General features: G+C 40.2%; 1 protein-coding gene across 3 annotated transcripts in view; it reads left to right on the top strand.

Moving 5' to 3' along the window:
• Positions 1-8,795, top strand: part of TNC (tenascin C) — a 45,577-nt gene extending 36,782 nt beyond the window's left edge. For all 3 annotated transcript variants that reach the window (XM_053473748.1, XM_053473750.1, XM_053473749.1), the window contains 8 exons: positions 1,573-1,716; positions 1,825-1,955; positions 3,851-3,983; positions 4,986-5,137; positions 5,689-5,785; positions 6,501-6,662; positions 7,265-7,428; positions 8,172-8,795. In XM_053473748.1, the coding sequence (XP_053329723.1) occupies positions 1,573-1,716; positions 1,825-1,955; positions 3,851-3,983; positions 4,986-5,137; positions 5,689-5,785; positions 6,501-6,662; positions 7,265-7,428; positions 8,172-8,282 (1,094 nt within the window). In that variant the 3' untranslated portion in view covers positions 8,283-8,795. The remainder of the gene's footprint in view (positions 1-1,572; positions 1,717-1,824; positions 1,956-3,850; positions 3,984-4,985; positions 5,138-5,688; positions 5,786-6,500; positions 6,663-7,264; positions 7,429-8,171) is intronic.
• Positions 8,796-21,081: the final 12,286 nt, after the last annotated feature.

The raw sequence follows: 21,081 nt of genomic DNA on the forward strand, positions 1-21,081 counted from the left end.
GTGCCCATTTTTCGTAATGTAGACACTTAGGCCTTAATCGTTCCTCCAAATGATGCATATTAAGAAACATTGGGAAACCATTTACCATTTTGCTAGCCCTCCTCTGAACTCCCTCCAATATGTCAATCTCTTTCTGAAGATAGGCTCTTCAAAACTTTACATAATACTGTATGTGAGGTCTACCATGTTGCAAATCTTTGTATCATCTGCAAAAATACACACCTTAACTTACAGACCTTTTGTAATATTGCTAGTATTAAATAAAGATATTAAAAAAGGAGGGTCCTAATACAGATCCTTGTACCCTACTATTAACAAAACTTTGCTCTGAATAGACACCATTAACTACAACCATCTGTCTCCTGTCACTCAACCATTGCCTTATCCTGTAAATCATTTAGAGGTATGTGAAAACCAGATAAACCTTTGTCTTTTATTTTAATTACCCATCATACATTTTTTTTTTATAATTTAACAAGTTCTCCCTAAAGTAAGCACATGCTGTTTCCAATCTTCTGAAACTACTCCTGTCATAGTAACTGGTTAAATAAATCTTCCAACAGTTTTTCTAGGACACTCTGGAATACTTTTAATAATTTTGGGTGTATCCTGCCAGTTCCCATTGATTTGCCTGTTTTTACTTTGGAGAGTCCAAGTAGAACATCCTCTGTAAGCACGCATGCTGTTTTCTAACTGGGGTCCCTTCCATTCACATTCCTCTGTAAAACTGAACAAAAGTATTTATTTAAGCAGTTGGCTAGATCATTATTTTCATTTATATAACTCCCTTAATTTGTTTTCAAGTATTCCTTGTTTATTTTTTCTCCTTTCACTCAGTTTTATCATCCTTTTTGGTTAACCTGGCAACTTTCTCACCTCTGTGCACTTTGGTGTTCTGTTTATGCTTCCTAAACACTACCTTCTTCTCCTTCATTATTTATTCCTCATCTGCAGTGATTTCATTTTTCTTTTATTCTTACAAGCTTAATGCAATGTTTTGCTGCCTTCTAGCAGAACTTCTTTTAAATATTTTAATTTCTTCTGAACTCCATTTAAAGATGACCAAGCCATCTACGAACCTTTTTTTTTTAGTGTTGTGGAACGCAACATTTGTCTTTACATTAAACCATACTGAATAATATAAAAATAGTATCTCCAAAAATGGTATCTCAAAAATCTGTCCTTGGGAAAAAACCATGCAAATTGTGCGGAAAGACTAATTATTAAACAGGTAATGATGATAAGATAAAATGGCAAAAAAGCTTTGGTCACTAGGGTGGGAAAATGTCATAATATTTCTTCTATGAAGAATGCATAAAACCCCCCAAAGTACTGTTAGTATTCATGCTGGACCCTACTAAAGGGGTATTTGCACTGGGAGAGAATGTACGTTTCGCTGAATTAACTTCTGAAGTGTGGAGGTTGCTGCAGGTTTAATAACCAGAACATGACTCTTTATCGTCTTTTGATTTCTAAGATAAAACCTATTCATGTTTCCTCACTGTAACAAAACATGAAACATTGAACTGTGTACATTGCTATTTTGCTCACTTTTGTTTATTTATTTTTTAGCCCCCATTGTTACTCAGACTATATCAGGTAACACTGTGGAGAATGAAATTATTGGCCTGCAACCTGCCACTGAATACACTTTGACAATTTATGCTGTTAGAGGACAACTTCGTAGTTCTGAAATCTCTACAACATTCACCACAGGTAACGTTGGTTGAAACCTGGACATAAGTCCCATGTATGAAAATAAAATAGTCAAGTGACACACGATATGTACGTAAGTGAGAATAATTAAAGTTTTTTTTTATGTAGCATTGGATGGCCCCAGAGATCTGACTGCAAGTGAAGTCCAATCTGAGTCAGCACTGCTCACATGGAGACCTCCACGATCAATTATTACAGGATTCTTGCTGATTTATGAATCTGTGGATGGTACAGTCAAGGTAAAATGAGAATGAATACAATAGGACAAAGATTAAAAATATATTTACATTATTTGTAGTTATTCATTGTATTTTTGCAAACATCCAGAGGATTATTATCGAAATCATGACTGCTGCATTCAGGTGTATTCAGGAGTCTCTCGGACACTATCACTTAGTACAAACAACAGAACACTGAAGACCTCTGAGGGAGCTAATAAAAGGTCAAATTCCACAATGTATAATGAAAACTTATTTCCGTTCTCCTAATTTCGGATGAAATTCGGATGTCTTTTTTTGATTCGGAATGACATTCAGGGACACAAAAGGGAGAGGTCACTGAGACCTTCTGGACTCACCTTTCCATAAAAAAAGTTGCCCCAGAGTTAGGACAGTGAAAGAGGTGCAACAACAGCGTTAGTAGTAGAGCACTGCGCCTGGCAGACAGATACAATCACATCATAGGCACATGCAGCCCCGTGGAGAAGGACTGGATTTTCCCAATATTATAGAATTTTTTAAAAAAGGTTCCCCCAGAGTAAGGACAGTCACAGAGGTGCAGCAGTAATAGTAGGGCTCTGGGCAGGCAGGCACTGGCACATCATAGGCAAATGCTGGATATTTAAGTGAATTGACAGTTATATGGACTTTTCAGCCATTTACCAATCTATCTATGATGAAGTATGATGATCCCATTTTTTCTGTTGCTTTACTTGTTCATTTTCTCATTTTTCTAAGGTTGTTTTATGTAAACCCTGTCCGCTCTAGCACTACTACAAGCAATCAACCTCAGTACTGTTATAGAGCTCTTAAAGCACAAAAGCAAAAGGATTTTTTTGGTCAGGATCATGGGTGCCATCTCAACTTTAATTTGGAATATGCAATGTTAAATACATCAGTTAAATACGTCAGTTCCAAAACATTTTGCTAAATTTGTTAATAATTTAATCCTATTATAAGTATGAGTCAGAAATGAGATCAATAATAGTCACAGATACTCATTGAAGTTCTCAGTGTCCTTATAAGTGTATGAGTCACAAATCATGTCACTATGAGTCACAAATACTGATTTCAATCCTCGGTCTTCACATAAGTTGACCATTTCATTTAATTGCGCACAGATCGGCCTATAGGAAAAGCTTGGTTAAATCTCCCCTCTTAAAACTTAGCGAAGTGATGGAGGTCAAATGTTCAACAATCCTGCAAATTCCTGAGTTAGTTAGGACCTAGGCCAGACTTGGACTTCCACAGGCACAGGCTTGAAAAGTCCAGAAAAAAGTTAAGAAATTAATTCATTCTATAAATGTGATGTGCATACAGATATTTATCTCAAGCAGTTTTTTTGGTAGTTATAATAGCAGATGCAAAATTAGATTAGCAGTATTCTAAACCGTATACTGCAAAGAAACCACAAGATTCAGCATGCATAGTTCAGTTAATCATTAAGTGTTCACATTACATTTATAAGGAGACTATTGAAATTAAGCCATATTTACTTAAGTTTTACTACCAACCATAATTATAAAATATTTTCCTATATGCAATAACATAGTTTGAAGTTAGCATGAAGTATAATATTTCAAATAGCAGTGTTTGAAAGACATTACAACAGAATGCTATAATATGAATCAATAGATCTCAATAGATCCTCATGCTTCATGTACTGATTTGTTTTTATCTGCCATTTTGACTACCTTACGTATACCAATATAAAATATACCATATTGTGTAACTTGTTGGTGCTATCTATAAAAATAGAATAACATATTTCGGTACTGTAAAAATTCCAATATTTTGTTCTAGTTTATCTTATGAATTTTATATTGGTGCTGGTCACAGTACTGTCAAGATCAAATACATATGTCTATTTAAATATGTCTGTCATCCATTACAGTTTTCTTTGTCTGTGCTTATAGGAAGTCATTTTGGGACCAGATTCAACCTCCTATAGATTACTGGATTTAAACCCTTCTTCCCAGTACACTGTTCGATTACATGCACTGAATGGGGATATTAGAAGCAAATTCATCCAAACCATTTTCACAACAAGTAAGGAAGCACCTAAAACTGTACCATATACTTCTATATTTCAAATCTGATCATCTTTGTGTGTATTGGTAACCACAGTACTCTTTCCAAGACATGAACATAGCAATGGTGATAGTAATGTTTCTTTTTCCCCACTTTTATGACATTTTATTTTTTCTCCCTTTTATCCTCTGTCTGTACACGAAGTTTAAAAACAAATTAAAAAGTAATCTTTATTTGATAGTAATTGTGAATTAACAAATGTTGTCATGGTGACCAAATATAAATTATTTGCTAAATTAAAAATGTTGGCATAATTATAAGAAGTGCTATTGTGGACCTAACAAAGATTTCCCAATGTCTCAGCAATTCAGAGGAAAGCCATTCATTTTTCTTTTAAGGAAAACATATGCTTGGAAGTATTCCTACTGGGTAATGAATGCCAAAGTGCTTACTACTGAAGAATACACAACAAAGCGCTGAAAATCCCTTTACCTTATATTGATTTTTCAGTTGAACAATATGTGCTCCCAATTCTGGTTGCTTTGTAGTACTGAAATTGAAGCCAGACATTTTTTTAGTTAATCCCCCATAAAGGAACAACAAAATGTTTAAGCCATTTCCTGGTGCTAAAAGAGATAGGAAAAATAATGCATACTAGAAGTTTTCATAAGATACACAATGTGACAGCTGGAAGTATTTGACCTGTCAAATGCCAATGTTCACGTGTGCTAAATTAATACCAATTCAATCCTATTGCATAAAATATTTTTCATATTATTCAGCAGAATAACATTTAAATTTCCCCTATTTTGAAGACATTGATATAAGATGTTTTTGATTGTGAAATTTATAGTGATATGATTAATTGAAACCTTAGTATAAAGCAATCTGCAGACTATATTATCATTTTTATGCAATAAATACGCAGTAGGTTGACCTCTCTGACAGCTGCTGCAAAGTTTTATTTGCTGTACCTGATTTTAAGAGTTTTTCCATGTGTGTTTTTTATTCTGACCACAGCTGGATTGCTTTATCCATACCCAAAAGATTGTTCCCAGGCTCTCTTAAATGGAGAGACCACATCTGGAATGTACACAATTTACGCAAATGGTGATCAATCACAACCCATGGAGGTGTATTGTGACATGAGTGTGGATGGTGGTGGATGGATAGTAAGTATACAAAAAAAAACATTATATAACACAAGTCTCCTAGTGTTCCCTACCCTTCAAGTTAACATTTCCATGCCAACATGGGAAAGAGCCATGTGACCTCACCTTCTAACACACCTTTGCCCTAGACAGCTAATTTATGGTATAGACAGGCCCATTTATAAAAATAAGAATTTTTCAGTTATGGCTTTGATATGGCTTTGTTAAATCTGGCAAAGATGCATATTACAAAGGGATGACTATTATGTATAATCATGAAGAGGATCAGTGCATATTACCTCTTCATAAACACAATGCAATTTAGATTTCTTATTATTTTCATGGGATTATAATATTAAATTGTTTGTAGCATTTTGGCAATTAACAATCAATAACAGTGAGGAGATGTTAACTTGCAAATGCGTCAAGGGTTAAAAAAGTACTTTGTACAGTTAGCATCCCAGCCCATAAACAAATAATGCTGAATGAATAATGAAATTGTTTCAAACCATTTTTTTTTATTGCCATCATATTTTCTGTCAAGGTATTTTCAGTTTTATTTGTTTTTCTAGGTATTTCTAAGACGCATAGATGGATCTGAAGATTTTTACAGAAACTGGAGAACATATTCTGCAGGATTTGGAAATCCTTCAAATGAATTCTTTATGGGTAAATCAACATATATTTTGGAATAGATTATGACCAGGATATCTGTGACATATACAATATAACGTAGTGAAAGTAAAGGTCGGGTGTTCATTAATTATTCAACATAAGGCAATTGCTTACTAAAATACAAGAAGTATTGCCATGTAAAAAAAAGAAAGTAAAGACAATTTCCAAAAATAATCTAAAATATTTATAAATCCTTTGTTTGCCTATGTGTAAAACCTATTTGTAGAGTGGTTGGAATTTACAATTGATCAGTCATTGGTGCCCAGTTGCCCACTAATTATTTTGCCCACATAAGTTCCTGGTTGCATTATACTGACAATATTTTACTTGTTTAGAAATATGTTGTTGAAAACTCTATTTAATTGTTACAGTTGTTAAACAACAATCATGCCAGTCTCAAGCATTTGTGGGTTTTGGATATCTATATTAAACAGCAACTTTTATCCGTTTATATTCTAAACCCACCTCCACTAATTATGTTCTTTGTAAGAGTGTCCATCCTCCATCATTTAATATTTACTCATTTTTGATGGATTCCTGCCTCCTATGTCGATTTACTCTAGTTTTGTAATCTTTAAAATAAAAGTGAAAAGCCATATGGATACACTCAAAGACAGTGAATTCTAACAGAACTGCATTTTTAAAATATTTCACTACCATATGGCTTGTGATTTTATAGGATAATTTTCCTCTTTTAATACCATAACAGGCTTAGAGAATCTCCACAAAATAACTTCCCAGGGACAGTATGAACTACGTGTGGATCTAAGAGACAACGATGAAACTGCTTTTGCTGTTTATGACAAGTTTAGTGTTGGAGATGCCAAGAGTCGTTACAAGCTAAAGGTTGATGGCTATAGTGGCACAGCAGGTAAGCTTATACCTATATTTAAAAAACATACCATGGGAAGCCATTTCAGATGTTATGACAAAGCTGCATTTGGGGTCCTTGAACGGAATATGGACACATGAGTGACCTACAGTCACTGGCTGGTCCTGCAGTGAGTGTTGCAATTTTAACCCAGATATTAGACAATAATACATAATAAGAGGGATCTGAAACCAACCAACTAATATGTCTAATAAAGCACAATATTATTATATAAGTATACAGTGGCTGGATTTTATGTAACACCCTGGAAGAGCAGTGATCCTCTTGTTGAGGTTTCTTTCTCAGTTGTGTTCCTTGGGAATGCACAGACATATAATACATTATGAAGATATTTTAATGTTATTATTATTATAATACTTTATTCATAAAGCGTCAACAGATTCTACAGCGCCATACAAGGTAAACATTTTACAGATAACAACAAGTACAATACAGCAATTGACATACAGATACAAGAGGAATGGAGGGCCCTGTTCCTGCAGGAACTTACATTCTAGGTTGTTGTGTATATATATATATATATATATATATTGTGTATTGCAAATCTCATACACTCCAAACATATTTTCTTTCTGCTACAGGGGATTCGATGAGCTACCACAATGGACGCCCTTTTTCCACATATGACAAAGACAATGATTCTGCTATAACCAACTGTGCTCTGTCCTACAAAGGGGCTTTCTGGTACAAGAACTGTCACAGAGTAAACCTGATGGGACGATATGATGACAATAATCACAGTCAGGTAATGTGGGGTTTATTATTTAAGTATCAACCTTTTACTTGTTTTATATTTTTTATTATGTGAATATATAAAAATTCATAAAACTTTTGTTGATAAAGAAAAATATTACCATTTTTTGCCAGCTTATAAAGAGGCTCTGCTTAATAGCCTAGAAAAATAAATTCCTATAGGTATTCCAGTCCACTTGTATGACAATTTAGTAGCTGTTGAGAAATCATTCACAACCTGTAACATTAATTCTGTGAATCTGATTTTGGATAGATAACCAACATGCAGCATTTAAAAAAATACTCATATTAAGGCTACAATGATTTTAAAATCCAGATTTACTTGAAGCTAGATATGCAGTTTGTAAAATATACAATGTATGCCATATGGTGTTCATGCAAGCAGCAAAATACTTTCCTGTACATGTACCTATTTTATTAATGAAGCATGATTTACTACATCTCCACAACTGAAAATATAGTCTGTGTCTATGCGAAAATGCTGATTGTTGGTCTAGAGCTTGGAAGGTTTATTACAGTGTGCAGTAGATGTAACTACACACCTTGCCTTCTGAAAAGGCATGAAATTGCAGCCATGACACATAGAATACGTTTTTAAACAGATTCACGTAGCATTATAATTAAATATGATAACAATATGTAGTTAAATCTCTTTTTCCTTTGAATGCTGATACATATTATTAGAAATAACTAGTATAAGTGTTCTCATGCCACCAAATTCCTTCCTTTTTGTAGGGTGTCAACTGGTTCCATTGGAAGGGACATGAATACTCCATCCAGTTTGCAGAAATGAAACTAAGACCAGTCAGCTTTAGAAATCTTGAAGGGAGAAGGAAGAGAGCATAAAACCATCCTCCAATAAAGAGAAGTGCAAGGAATAGTGGAATTACTGTCTGTGGTAACCACTTAAAAATCCAGCACAACCATCCCAATCACAACTTCTGAAAATGAAATGCCTTATGAAAATATCATAGTGTCTTAAAATCTTCACTGCTTGAAGGTCTTACAATAATATGACTACAGATTTTTCCAACTTTAGTATTTGCATTTCTGATATTCAACTTTCACCTTCTGTGGACGTCAAAACACCAAAGACTTTCCACTGTATTTGCCAGTTTCACCCTCCTTGAGATGCTGGCAAAATGAGAGGACGAGAATATAAATGGGATTTCAGAAAACTGTACTGCTATTTAAACCAAGCTATTTCTTCCTTTTTTATATTTAAGGTTTACTGGTTGGGATGGGAAGTGTTTTCTATAAATATAAATTAAATAATTGTTTGGGTGGGAGACTGTTAGGATTAGCAATGCAAACCCTTTGACAAGTAATTTTAGAATTTATTAATTTGATTCAATGTCATTATGAAATCATGAGCAAAATTATTTCCATAACTATCTGCTATTTCCTCTATAGCTTCATACTGCAGAAAGTAAATGCTTCAGAAAACATTACATGAGCCCCAAGATGATAGTGCTGTTGATACAATTGCCTAAATTGCCTATATTTTATATCATATCGTATACAAAACCTTCATCTGCAAATTTTATGGTTCTCATATTTTATTAGCAGATCATTCTGACACTGTAAATCTTTTACAGAGTAGAGCAGTGCACAGGTAACACAATCTAATATTAATATTTAAACTCAGGGGTAGTTTCTGTATGTTCTGTAGTGCGCAAAGCAGAAAATGCAGAACTATTTTTTTTCTTTGCAGTACTGTTCTTGGTATTCACCTATCAGAGAAGTGATCAATCAAGTAATCAATTAAAATAACATACTAAAATAATGGGTTATCTTTTCAATGCATATATTAGCACTTATCATTTTACTCACAAGTTTTAAATTTAACCCTGATAAACTAGCATGCTCATAAAATTAAACATATAATTGCACAAGATCCACAATAGTTTGAATAATAAGTAAACATCTCTCTGTGGGTGTTATTTGGGCCCCTTGTGTTTGGTTGTTCAAATATTGATAAATTCCTTTTAGGAAGCAGAAAAGCTAAATCCCCTAGTGATACAAAAATCAGCAACAGGATTGCGTGCCTATTATTTTTGTATTATTTTGGTTATTTAATAATAATGGTAAAAGAATGTACCTTATGTATATGACCATACCATAGGTCTATATTTAAATATGAAATGTATGATCAGCTTAGGAATGTCTGGAATTAAAGCTTTTTTACTTTAAGAATAGTTATGTAATCCATTATTTCACATTTCTGCGGCAAATAAAGAAATAATACCAAGTGCCAAACGGTGACTCGGGATTTGTCTGAAGTCAGAGAATTATTTTAGCAATTTGAAAGTGTTACCGGTTACATTTGCTATAAACCATACTTCTTAATCAATGGCAATAAAAACATAAAACATTTGTAGTACAATGTGTTACCTGTATTTGTTAAACATGTTTTATGCATGTAAGCGTGTGGGCTTATGGGAGTGCTGGCATCTTTCCATCTGTGGAAAACCTGAAACAATCCCCCCAATCTTATAGCAGTCTAAAAATGTTTTGACAGATAACACTATCAAATAGAGGTCTGACTTTAAAACAGAGATCCAGATCCTCCACAGTGGCATATAGGGGATATAAGGAATATCTGGGGGGCAAAGTGGAATATTAGGGGGGCAGAGTGGCAAGCCTGGGGTCAGATGTGCATAACTGGGGGAAGGTTGGCAAATAAAAGACAATAGAAACAAGAAATGCATTTTTCTCAATTATAGTTTTTATTAAATATGAAAAACTAGTTTACATGTGAATTAATATTTACTAGTAAAACTTTTTTCCCCCTATGGTGCAGTCTTATATTCATGCTTTTTCTTTTTTTCTTAAATTAATATTCAAATTTGGGGGGGGGGTCTTATAATTGAGCAAATACGGTACTTCTGATATAGTTGACGCAAAGTAATTTCTTTGATCTCAGTAACCATGGGTTCGGTCATAAAATTTGTTGCTTGGTACCGACATAAGTGTGAGTGGTAGGTTAATACATTGTTGAACATGAAATGTCTGCATTCGTATAATGGGTAGTTTTTAGTCACATGAAAGTAACTAAAATTCATTGCACAATGAATAATAGAAACCTCTTCCGAAGTTCCAAAGTTCCAAAACCACTCGCAGAACGCCGAAGGAAAGGAGACTGGTCGCATCGAAGATCAACCACCACCAGGTAGGCGAGGACTAGAAGGATGAACCTGAAACAGAAGACGAGGAAAAACATGCGGACACGAGTTAGTGATCCAGTCAACAAAACAACCGCAGAGGCCAAAATATGCAAAACGACCATGAAAAGAGGCACAGAACAAAGACACAACAGCAGTCATATAAACAAATACATAGATACACAGTACAAGGAAAAAACAGCCCAACCGCAGCACGGAGGAAAAGAGAAACCTACCAGACCATAGAACCCTCCAACCTGCCAAGAAAAGACACAGCAAAAACCCTCAACCACGGGGGGGGAAGAAACGGGCAGGGAACAATATTCGCCTCCGTGTCTTTAATAAAATCATGACTTTACGTCATATTTTAGTAAAATCCAATAATTTTAAGTCAAGACACGGAGGCTCATATTGTGCAAGTTTAAAGCTAGGGAACCACGGAGGAAAAAACATGATCAATAGGCTTGAAATAAAAATCCCGAAAAGTGGATTCTCTGGACCAATTCGCCGCACGTAAAATATCCTCCAGGCGGCCACCCAGAGCCAGGGATTTGGACGCCGCAGCACTCCTAGTAGAATGCGCCTCGAACTTGGAGACATTGACACCAGCGAGGGACATAACCCACTTGATCCAGCGAGACAAAGTAGCCGACGTCACAGGAGAATGAGGGGATCGAAAAGAGAGAAACAGCTGAGGCGAAAGAGCAGAACGGAAAGCCAAAGTGCGCGCTTCATACTCCTGGAGACAAACCACAGGACACAGAGCAGCATTAGCCGGGAAGACCGGATAAGTGACCGACTTAATAGAGGTCTTAGTGCGACGCGAGATATCGAAACGCACCCCCTCAGGGACAAAGGAACGAGCGTCCCAGTCAAGAGCCCTAACATCAGAGACACGTTTACACGAAATGAGACAGAACAACATAGCCAACTTAGCTGACAGTTGCCGCAAGGACAATTCAGAATTAGGGGGCCAAGAGAGAAAGAAGCGCAGAACCAGAGACACATCCCAAGTAGAAGAATACTTGGGTCGAGGCGGCCGAGCAAACCGGATACGCTTAAGAAGACGGCAAATCAACGGATGCTTGCCCAGAGGGACCCCGTCAAACCCAACATGAGCCACGGAAATCGCCGAACGGTTGACTGTCCTGTAAGCGCAGGTTGACTGTCCTGTACAGGTTGACTGTCCTGTAAGCGCGTCCCAACTCAAACAAAGAGGTAAGAAACAGGATAACAGAGGTTAGAGGAGCTGAAAAGGGATCACGACCCCGTTCCAAGCACCAAGCAGACCAAGCTTGCCAGGCTGCACCATAAGACTTGTGGGTACCTGGAGCCCACGCTCCGGCCAGGAGCCGCTGAGCCGAGACCGAAAGGCTGGCGGACTGTCCGGATTCCCGGAGACCAAACAAGCCAGGAGAGAAAGACTGCCGTCTTGAATCAACGGGTGAGGAGCCCCTGCAGGGTCCAGAAGAAGAGGCCTGTGAGAACGGAGCAACCGCGGCACCTCTACCAGAAGGTGCAGGAGACTGGGGAACCAAGCCTGGGAGGGCCAAAAGGGAACCACGAGCACCAGAGTGACCTTTTGCCGGCGGACTTGAAGGAGTGTCCTGGGGATCATAGCGAACGGAGGAAAAGCGTAATGCCGGCCTCCGGACCAATCCTGAAGAAAAGCGTTCACCGCCAGCGCGTCCGGATCCGGCCGCCAGCTGAAAAAGAGAGGGAGATGTGAATTCAACTGGGAAGCGAAAAGATCGATGCGGAGCGGACCCCAGAGCTCCATAATAGAGGAGAACACCCCCCACTCCAGGGTCCCGTCGCTGGCGTCAGAGAGGTAGCGCGAATTCCAATCCGCCACCACATTGGAAAGGCCGGGAATATACTCTGCCTGCAACGTGATGTTGCGCTCCAAGCAAAAGGACCATAGGTCCTTGGCCAAATCCGCCAGGATGGCTGACTAGGTGCCCCCCAGACAATTGATATAGAGCACTGCAGAGACATTGTCCATGCACAGGCGGATGCAAGAATTGATGCGATCCTTGGAAAAACTCCGTATGGCAAACGAGCCCGCCAGAAGCTTCAGGCAATTGATGTGGAGACGCGTCTCCATCCGGGACCAAGGACCGCCCGTGGAAATCTCGCCACATCTCGCGTCCCAACCGTGGAGGCTGGCGTCCGAATCGATTGACAGATCCGGGGCAGTGCCGAAAATTGCCTTGCCGTTCCAGGCGGACATGTTGGCCAACCACCAACGTAACTCCGCTATGGTAGAAGCATCCAAGGTGACGAGATCCGCAAAGGACGCCCCCGAGCGGAGATGATGGATCTTGAGGCGTTGCAGAGCCCTGTAATGGAGAGGGGCCGGAAAGATCGCCTGGATGGAGGCTGCCAGGAGGCCGATAATGCGGGCTAAGTGGCGCAGCGAAACTGTCTGCAAACTTAGAACCCTCCGGATTTCCTTTTGATGGAGTGGATCTTGGAGACTGGAAGACGAAGAACACTGTCCACGGAGTCCACGACGAAACAAAGGAACTCCAGTCTTCTGGACGGGATGAGGTGAGACTTGTCCTCGTTGATGAGGAAACCCAACTGTTGGACCAACTCCAGCGTCCACTGGGTGTGCAGGTGGAGGATCTCCCTGTCCTGAGCCATGAGAAGCATATCGTCGAGATAAATAATCAGACGAACGCCCCGAGACCGCAGAAGTGCCACCACAGGCTTGAGCAGCTTGGTGAAGCACCAAGGAGCTGACGAAAGACCAAAAGGGAGACAAGTGAAACGCCAGGAGACATTGCGCCAATGAAAATGAAGGAGGTTCCTGGAGTGCTCCGCCACGGGAACCGTGAGATAAGCGTCCTTGAGATCTATTTTGACCATCCAGTCGTGCGACAACAGGAGATCCCGAAGGAGATGGATGCCCTCCATCTTGAAGTGGCAGTAGCGAACATAACCGTTGAGGTGACGGAGGTTGATCACCGGACGAAGGCCTCCACCTTTTTTGCGCACGAGGAAGATATTGCTGAGGAAGCCTGGGGTGTCCGGGGGAACCCGTTCTATGGCGTTCTTCTCGGCCAGGGAGAGTATCTCGGCATCTACCAGCTCCGCAAGGGAAGACATCTGGGGAGACCCGACCAGCTCGATGACATAACCCCTGACCGTCTGTAGCACCCACGCGTCGGAAGTGACAGCTTGCCAGACCTGTAAAAAATGGGTGAGTCTGCCCCCGACAGGATAACGGGAAAAATGGTGAGATAGAGAGGGACTTACCGGATGGACGGCGTGTAAACTGGGATCCACGATGACCTCTGGAGCGCCACGAGCGTCCGCATTGTGGGAAGAACGGCTGTCTGCCGGAATAGGCGTCCTGAAACTGAGGTCGCTGAGAGTGGAATGGAGAATAGGAGCCTCGACTCGAGCGAACCGAGCCCGTGAAGGAGCGGCCGGACAGACGGCTCCTACCTCTGCCGGCCCTGGGGGAAACCCGAGGGTTAAAGACTTTCCTCATAGAGGATTGAGCCTTATCCAGAGCCGTGAAGGCCCCTACATAGCGCCCGAGGTCCTTAATAAAGGAATCCCCGAATAAGAGGCCCTGGGCCTCGCTACCCAGCTCCGTGAGGGCCAAGTTTGACAATTTTGGCTCAATCTTAAACAGAATGGCTTTACGCCGTTCAATAGAGAGGGAGGTATTCGTGTTGCCGGCAATGCATATCGCTCGCTGCATCCAGCCACGGAGAACCACAGGGTCTGGAGGGGAACCGGAGGCCACCCATTCTTCAATGATTTGGAACATCTTGGTCAAGGGACCGAAGATATCCAGCAGCTTATCCTGTGTGGCCCTAAGGTCTGATTCCAGGCCTTTACGGGGGTTCCACCCTGACTTAGCCAAAAATTGGACCATCTTGGGGTCAACAACAGGGGTATCACAGACCTTGCCCGGGATAATAGGTCGCGGGCATTCCGCGCAAAGCTTACTGCGCGAACTCTTGCTTAAGGGCTTACGCACCTTGGAAGTAGCGGGCCACATGGTCAGAAGGAACCCACTCGGCGGAACGGGGATGATGGAGTTCCTCAGGGTCGAAATATGGCTCGCAAAATTGATCAAGGACTGCCGTGTCCTGAGTTTTTGTAAGGGGACCTGACTGCGAGGAGCTAGCCTGCGCAGCAACCTCAGAAGGTGGTGCAGAATCATTAGTTAACTGCTCCTCCATACTGGAGTCAGATAAATCCCAAGCCTCCTCAACAGTTTCTGAATCAGAGTCAGAAGAGCTAGAGGAAAGTGCCCTGGCACTCCTCCACTTCCTCGCCTGTTCTGCCCGGCGGGTAAGGGCTCTTTTGCGTTTGTGTGGAACGCTATCATGGATGGCAAAATCATCATCTGTCTTAGAGGTTCTGGAGGCAGATATATTAGTATGGTGAGATTTAAAGGACACCTTCTTTCCCCCAGATGTTTTATGAGAAGGATCAGAGGGGGGATCTGGATTTTGCACAGACACAGGCAAGGATTTTTTAATGGCCTGAGTCAGAGAAGCTGACAAGGCCGTGGTCATAGAGGACATTGCAGAAGCAATGGCCATAGAAACAGAGTTATTCAATTCTGTGATAGGATCAACAGAAGGTAGATCAGCAATTTGATCCTCCCTGGGAGAGGAATCAATGTCAGACAACACCTCAGATGGGGGTTGTTGCCCAGCCATAGCAATAAATAAATATGTATGGGATCAGGTAAATGGTAGGTATAAATGTATAACAGGGATATGCCCCTTTAAGAAAACGGCAAAGAAAAACGGCAAAGAGAACAACCGAACGTTAAGAACAAATGATCCTGCAGAAAGGAGAACGGCAGGAACAAAATATATGCACAGTAAATACCGGACTCTCAACCCGAGGCTCCTATCCACCACACGTCCGAGGACTAGAGTAAAAGCCCGCGCAACATCGTGGGAGGAGCCAGGAGTAGTTGCAGACGGACGAGAAGAAGAACGTCCGCGACGCACGAGGATGAAGGGGAAACACCCGATCGACGGAAGCGAGCGCGACCGCCGAAAGGGTAAGATAGAAAAACGAGCCGGCGAACCGTCAGAAGAAAAACCGCTGGCGACGCGACACACCGCACGAGACACACAGGGGGGAGGAAGGGGAAAGGCAGAGGCAACCAGAAGGTCCTCTGAGCGCCCGGCCCGACAGGGAGCCCAGGAACGGCAAGCCAGGGGGAAAAAACCACAGATACACCAAAAATAGAACAAAAGCAATAAAATAAATAAATATAAATAAAGAAATATGAGTGCACAATCGGCCAGACCACGGGAAATCCCACCGGGGAAACCCGCAGTCCGGACCACAGATAAACAAAAAAATGAATGCAATATTCAATAATTAAATATAAAATGAAAAGGCAATGATGTACTTATCTGCTGTCTGGGAGCAGCAAAGAAAGAGGAGGATTTTGGGATGTGTGTCACCTTTTATGGGATGCATGTTATGTGGGAGGGGTTATTATATGTACACTCCTACTTGTTTTTTCTATTCACTGTTGTAGTTTTTCTTTGCTGCTGTGTGGGAGTAAAGAAAGGGTTAAGCACAATATGAGCCTCCGTGTCTTGACTTAAAATTGAATTTGTCTGCATTCCGTATGTTTACTTTTTCTCTGTGCTTACACGTCAGACAGTATTTTAAATTTAACAAAAAAAAGCAGCACAAAATTTTAGGGAAAAACGTTGATTAACTAATGTAAGAATATACTTCTAGAATCTTCTAACTAGACTTGGGCGTCGGCCACATCTTCGGTTTCATCTTTGTGAAAAACATCTTTGTATTCCACGAATATTGACCCGTTAAAATGGTCTCTTTTTGGGTGAATATTTGTGTACGTTCTTCGTGTTCCTTTTTTTTCTTTTTGCAGGGGTTAACCCCTTCATTCCCGGGGGATTTTGGTACCTCAAGTCCCGGAACAATTTTGCCATTGTTGCCCTATGTCGGTTCAGCGATTATTCTCTTTTCCTGTGAATAGTGTACCCGTGTAAACTATATATTGCTTTTTTCAAGGAGAGATAGAGCTTTCTTTTGATACCATAGTTAGATGAGTAGCTGAAAATTTAGGATAAGAAATTTAGTAAAAACTAGCGAAAAATTAGAAAAATAACTGATTTTAAGAGCAACTCTGTTAGTTGCCGGCAGGGGGCTCCTCTGCCATCAACCAATGAAGGGCAGATGCTCTTCATTGGTTGATGCCAGACGAGACCCCTGGTGGCGACCAATAGAGTCACTCTTACCGACCTTTAACTTTTGACGCCGAAACATGGCCTGGGGGGTTTCAGGCCAAGTTTCTGCGTCAGGAGTTAAAGGACCGTATGAGTGACTCTATTGGTCGCTGGCAGGGCCCCCCACTGGCATAAACCAATGAAGGACAGCTGTACAAATGCGTTTCTGTGCTGAATTTTTCATCTGAATAACAAACAAATGCAACACTGGACAAAAGAAACAAAAAACAAATGTGCGAAATACGAAAATACGAAAATTTGTTCATTCGCTCCTCACCACCAGGTTGATGTTCCTGGAGGGATAAGTCAAATGGCAAATTATTTAGGTAAACTGGAAAACATGCAATAGAGCAGAAGGGAATGCTAGCAGAATGCTTGGTTGTATAGGGAGAGGTATTAGCAGTAGAAAGAGGGAAGTGCTCATGCCATTGTACAGAGCACTGGTGAGACCTCACCATGAGTATTGTGTACAGTACTGGAGACCGTATCTCCAGAAGGATATAGATATGTTGGAGAAAGTTCAAAGAAGGGCTACTAAAATAATTCATGGATTACAGGATAAAACTTACCAGGAAAATGATCTTAACATATATAGCCTGGAAGGAAAATGTGACAGGGGGGGATATGATAGAAACATTTAACCCCTTCGCGACCTTTGCGGCTTCAGGACCGTCATGACATGAAGGTCGCTAAATGACCTTTGACGGTCCTGAACCGTCATAAAATAAAATAAGCTTAGAAAGTGATCAACGATCACTTTCTTCGCTTAAACGGCGTTACTGTAATGCCTCGATGTCGAGGCATTCAGTAACGCCGAGATCGGCATCGGGGGCCATGTCTGGCCCCTCCCCGGGGCGTCAACAGCCGCCATACATTGTATGGCGGCGGACGCCCGTTTTAAAAGCGTTTAAATGCCTAAACTTAAATGCTGTCGCTGGAATGCCTCGATCAGGAGGCATCCAGCGACACCAAACACTTACCTTTGGATGGGCTGTGACCGCTCCGGAGAGCGGTCACAGCCGCAGCTGCCGGTGATCTTCGCCATCAAGCAAGCTGGCGGCGGCCCGGGAAAGTAAACAATAAAGATGATAGAGTTAGCTAGACGGTCTCCAGACCCTCTAGAGAACTCTGGCTCCACTTGCAGGTTGAATACAGGTACTGCATTCAACCATGCAAGTCAATGGAACCCAGCTTTCTAATCACTATGTGATTAGTAAAATATTCAAAAAAAAAATAAATAAATAAAAAATGGAAAAAAAATAAAAAAAAAATGTGCTAACATTTAAAAATAATTATGCAGTGATGTCACTAGATGAACCATCCAGTACATTGCAAAATGTGTAAAAAAAATATAAAAAAAGTATTAAAAAAATAAAATAATAAAGTTTATTATTTTGAGCAAGTGCTAAAATGTCTCAAAAATCACAACAAAGAGTTAAAATAAAAGCACTTCAAATACCCAAGGGGTGTCTAATATATAAAAAAATGGCTGATGGGGTAAATTGGAGTGGCCAAGCTCAAAGATAGGGCATAGGTACAGACTGACCAAAATGGAGAAAAAAAGCGCACTTCCCAAATGTGGCATTTTAAATCTCAAACAACCCGACAAACCCATGCATGTCGGGTATCACTGCACTCAGGAGATGTTCCTGAACACACATTGGGGTGTTGTTTGACAGTGGCATATACCAGAACCTGTATATCTATAACTAAAGTACAATTTGTGTGGAAAAAAAATTAAAAAAAACATACTATTACAAAGTTTGACAAAGTGTAGTTCTATAATTGGTGCATGGAAAGGGTTAAAATAACAGCATTTGGAATACCCTGGGGTGTCTAGTTTTCAAAAATATATGGTTTGAATGGGTTAAATTGAGTTAACCCGCTTCAAAGATATTCCAAAGAGGAGATGGAGGCAGAATGACCAAATGACCACCTGGATTACGCATGCCCCAAAAGTAGCCTTTTACCAGCCAAACAATCTGACAAACCCATGCATGTGGGGTATCGCTGTACTCAGGAGATGTTCCTGAACACATATTGGGGGGTTGTTTTACAGTGACATATATCAGGACCTGTATATCTATAACTAAAGTACAATTTGTGTGAAAAAAAAAATAAAAAAAATTACTATTACAAAGTTTGACAAAGTGTAGTTCTATAATTGGTGCATGGAAAGGGTTAAAATAACAGCATTTGGAATACCCTGGGGTGTCTAGTTTTCAAAAATATATGGTTTGAGGGGGTTAAATTGAGTTAACTGGCTTCAAAGATCTTCCAAAGAGGAGATGGAGGCAGAATGACCAGATTTGTTAAAAAAAGATTTGGAAATCATAAAACGCTGCTTGTACTTATTGCCCTATAACTTAAAAAAAACAGCAAAAAAACATAAAAACATTGGATATTTCTAAACTCAGGACAAGTAGTAGAATCTATTTAGCTAGTTTTTTTACTTGCTTTTTTAGGTGAGTAAAAGATTTTTCAAATAAAAGTCATAAAATGTGTTTTTTTTTCAATTTTTCACCATGTTTTTTTATTTTTTTTTATAGTAAATAAGATGATACGATCAAAATAATGGTATCCGAAGAAAGCCCATCTTGTCCTGAAAAAAACAATATATAACTTATGTGGGTACACTAAATGGGTGAGGAGAAAATGGGTGAGGAGAAAATTAAAGTGTCAAAACAGCTGCGGTCCCACAGGGTACAAAACGAAAAATGAGCCCGGTCCTTAAGGGGTTAAATACTTAAAGGGAGTCAACATGATAATGGAAGAAAGTTTTTTTAAAAGGAGAAATACTACCACAACAAGAGGACATATTCTTAAACTAGTGGGGCAAAGGTTTAAAAGTAGCATCAGGAAATATTACTTTAGTGAAAGAGTAGTGGATGCATGGAATAACCCTCCAGCAGAAGTGGTAGATGTTAATACACGGAAGGCATTTAAGCAAGCATGGGATAGACATAAGGCTAAGCTAGATATAAGATAAAGCCAGGGATTAAGGAAAGTATTCAGATGTTGGACAGACTGGATGGGCCTAATGGTTCTTGTGAGCAACTTCGGCCATACATACTGCAGCATGTAGGATGAACCTCACTGAGCAGAACATGATGGTAGGTTCTTTGAGAGCCACACCATCTGATCAGCGCTACATCATCGCTACCAAACCTTGCTGAAGTCCTCACTCATCTGAACTATTGCTCAAACTGAATTCTTCATGAACTTCCAGTTTTCAGTTCCTGCAAGCATACTTTGTATCTCTTCTTTGGTGTCCCGATGTGGCTTACAGCAGGTTTGGTAGAGGAAAAAGATGTGCGACAGATAAACGCAATGCGGGGATAATGTAACACATACATACAATCATACCTGGGAACTTCTTGGCTCGGGCTACCCGGAGCCTTCCCTTGCGGGACGTGGCCTGGACTGCACACCTCCCGCTGATGTTGGTGGGCGGTCCCGCTGACGGCCGGGGTAGTTCTCGCTGAAGGCGGGGGAGTTCTCGCTAATGGTGGCGGGAAACACCCCCATTTAAAGGGGAAATGGGCGGGGAGCGAGGCGTGTCAAGACCCCGCTCACGCGAACCGGAGAACCAGCGCTCACCAGGTATGCATACAATATATGTTTGGGAATAATGGATAAACTGATTGAAAAGACAAAATATATAGATGCTGCAAGGAGTGGGAAAACAGACTGTACACAGGCAGATAGAACACACACCCAGGGGTCAGTGAAGCAAATTATATTCACCTCTTCCTCCATTTCTACACAAAAATCCAAGTATTGGTTTATGAGAAACTACCAGCTTCGCATCTTGTTCACGTGCTCTTCATTTATTAACGTCATATTAAAATTTCATTGGATTCCAGTGGATTTACTGCCCTCTACAGGAACTATTGAATAAAATCAACACATTTTTACGTTTGCCAGCCAGTTTCTTAATGTTTTACTAATGCTTTATTTAACAATAAAATTTAGAAGCAAGCTACAAAGCTCAGACCAGCAATGTGATCCCCAAATGGTGATTAGAACACACTATAACAATTAAATATTCTTGGCTTTCTTGGTTTTTACATTGCACTTAATAATTAAAAACTTGACATCTTGATTGCATAAGGCACTCTTAGAAGTCATGTGGCTGTTATGCTTATATTACTCTCAACAGGTGAGCCACCAGAATCCATCCAACTTAAGTCCGGAAGATCATTACACTCAGGTCTCACTGTTTCT

This window comes from Spea bombifrons, chromosome 8 (assembly GCF_027358695.1).
Source record: "Spea bombifrons isolate aSpeBom1 chromosome 8, aSpeBom1.2.pri, whole genome shotgun sequence".
NCBI lineage: Eukaryota > Metazoa > Chordata > Amphibia > Anura > Pelobatidae > Spea > Spea bombifrons.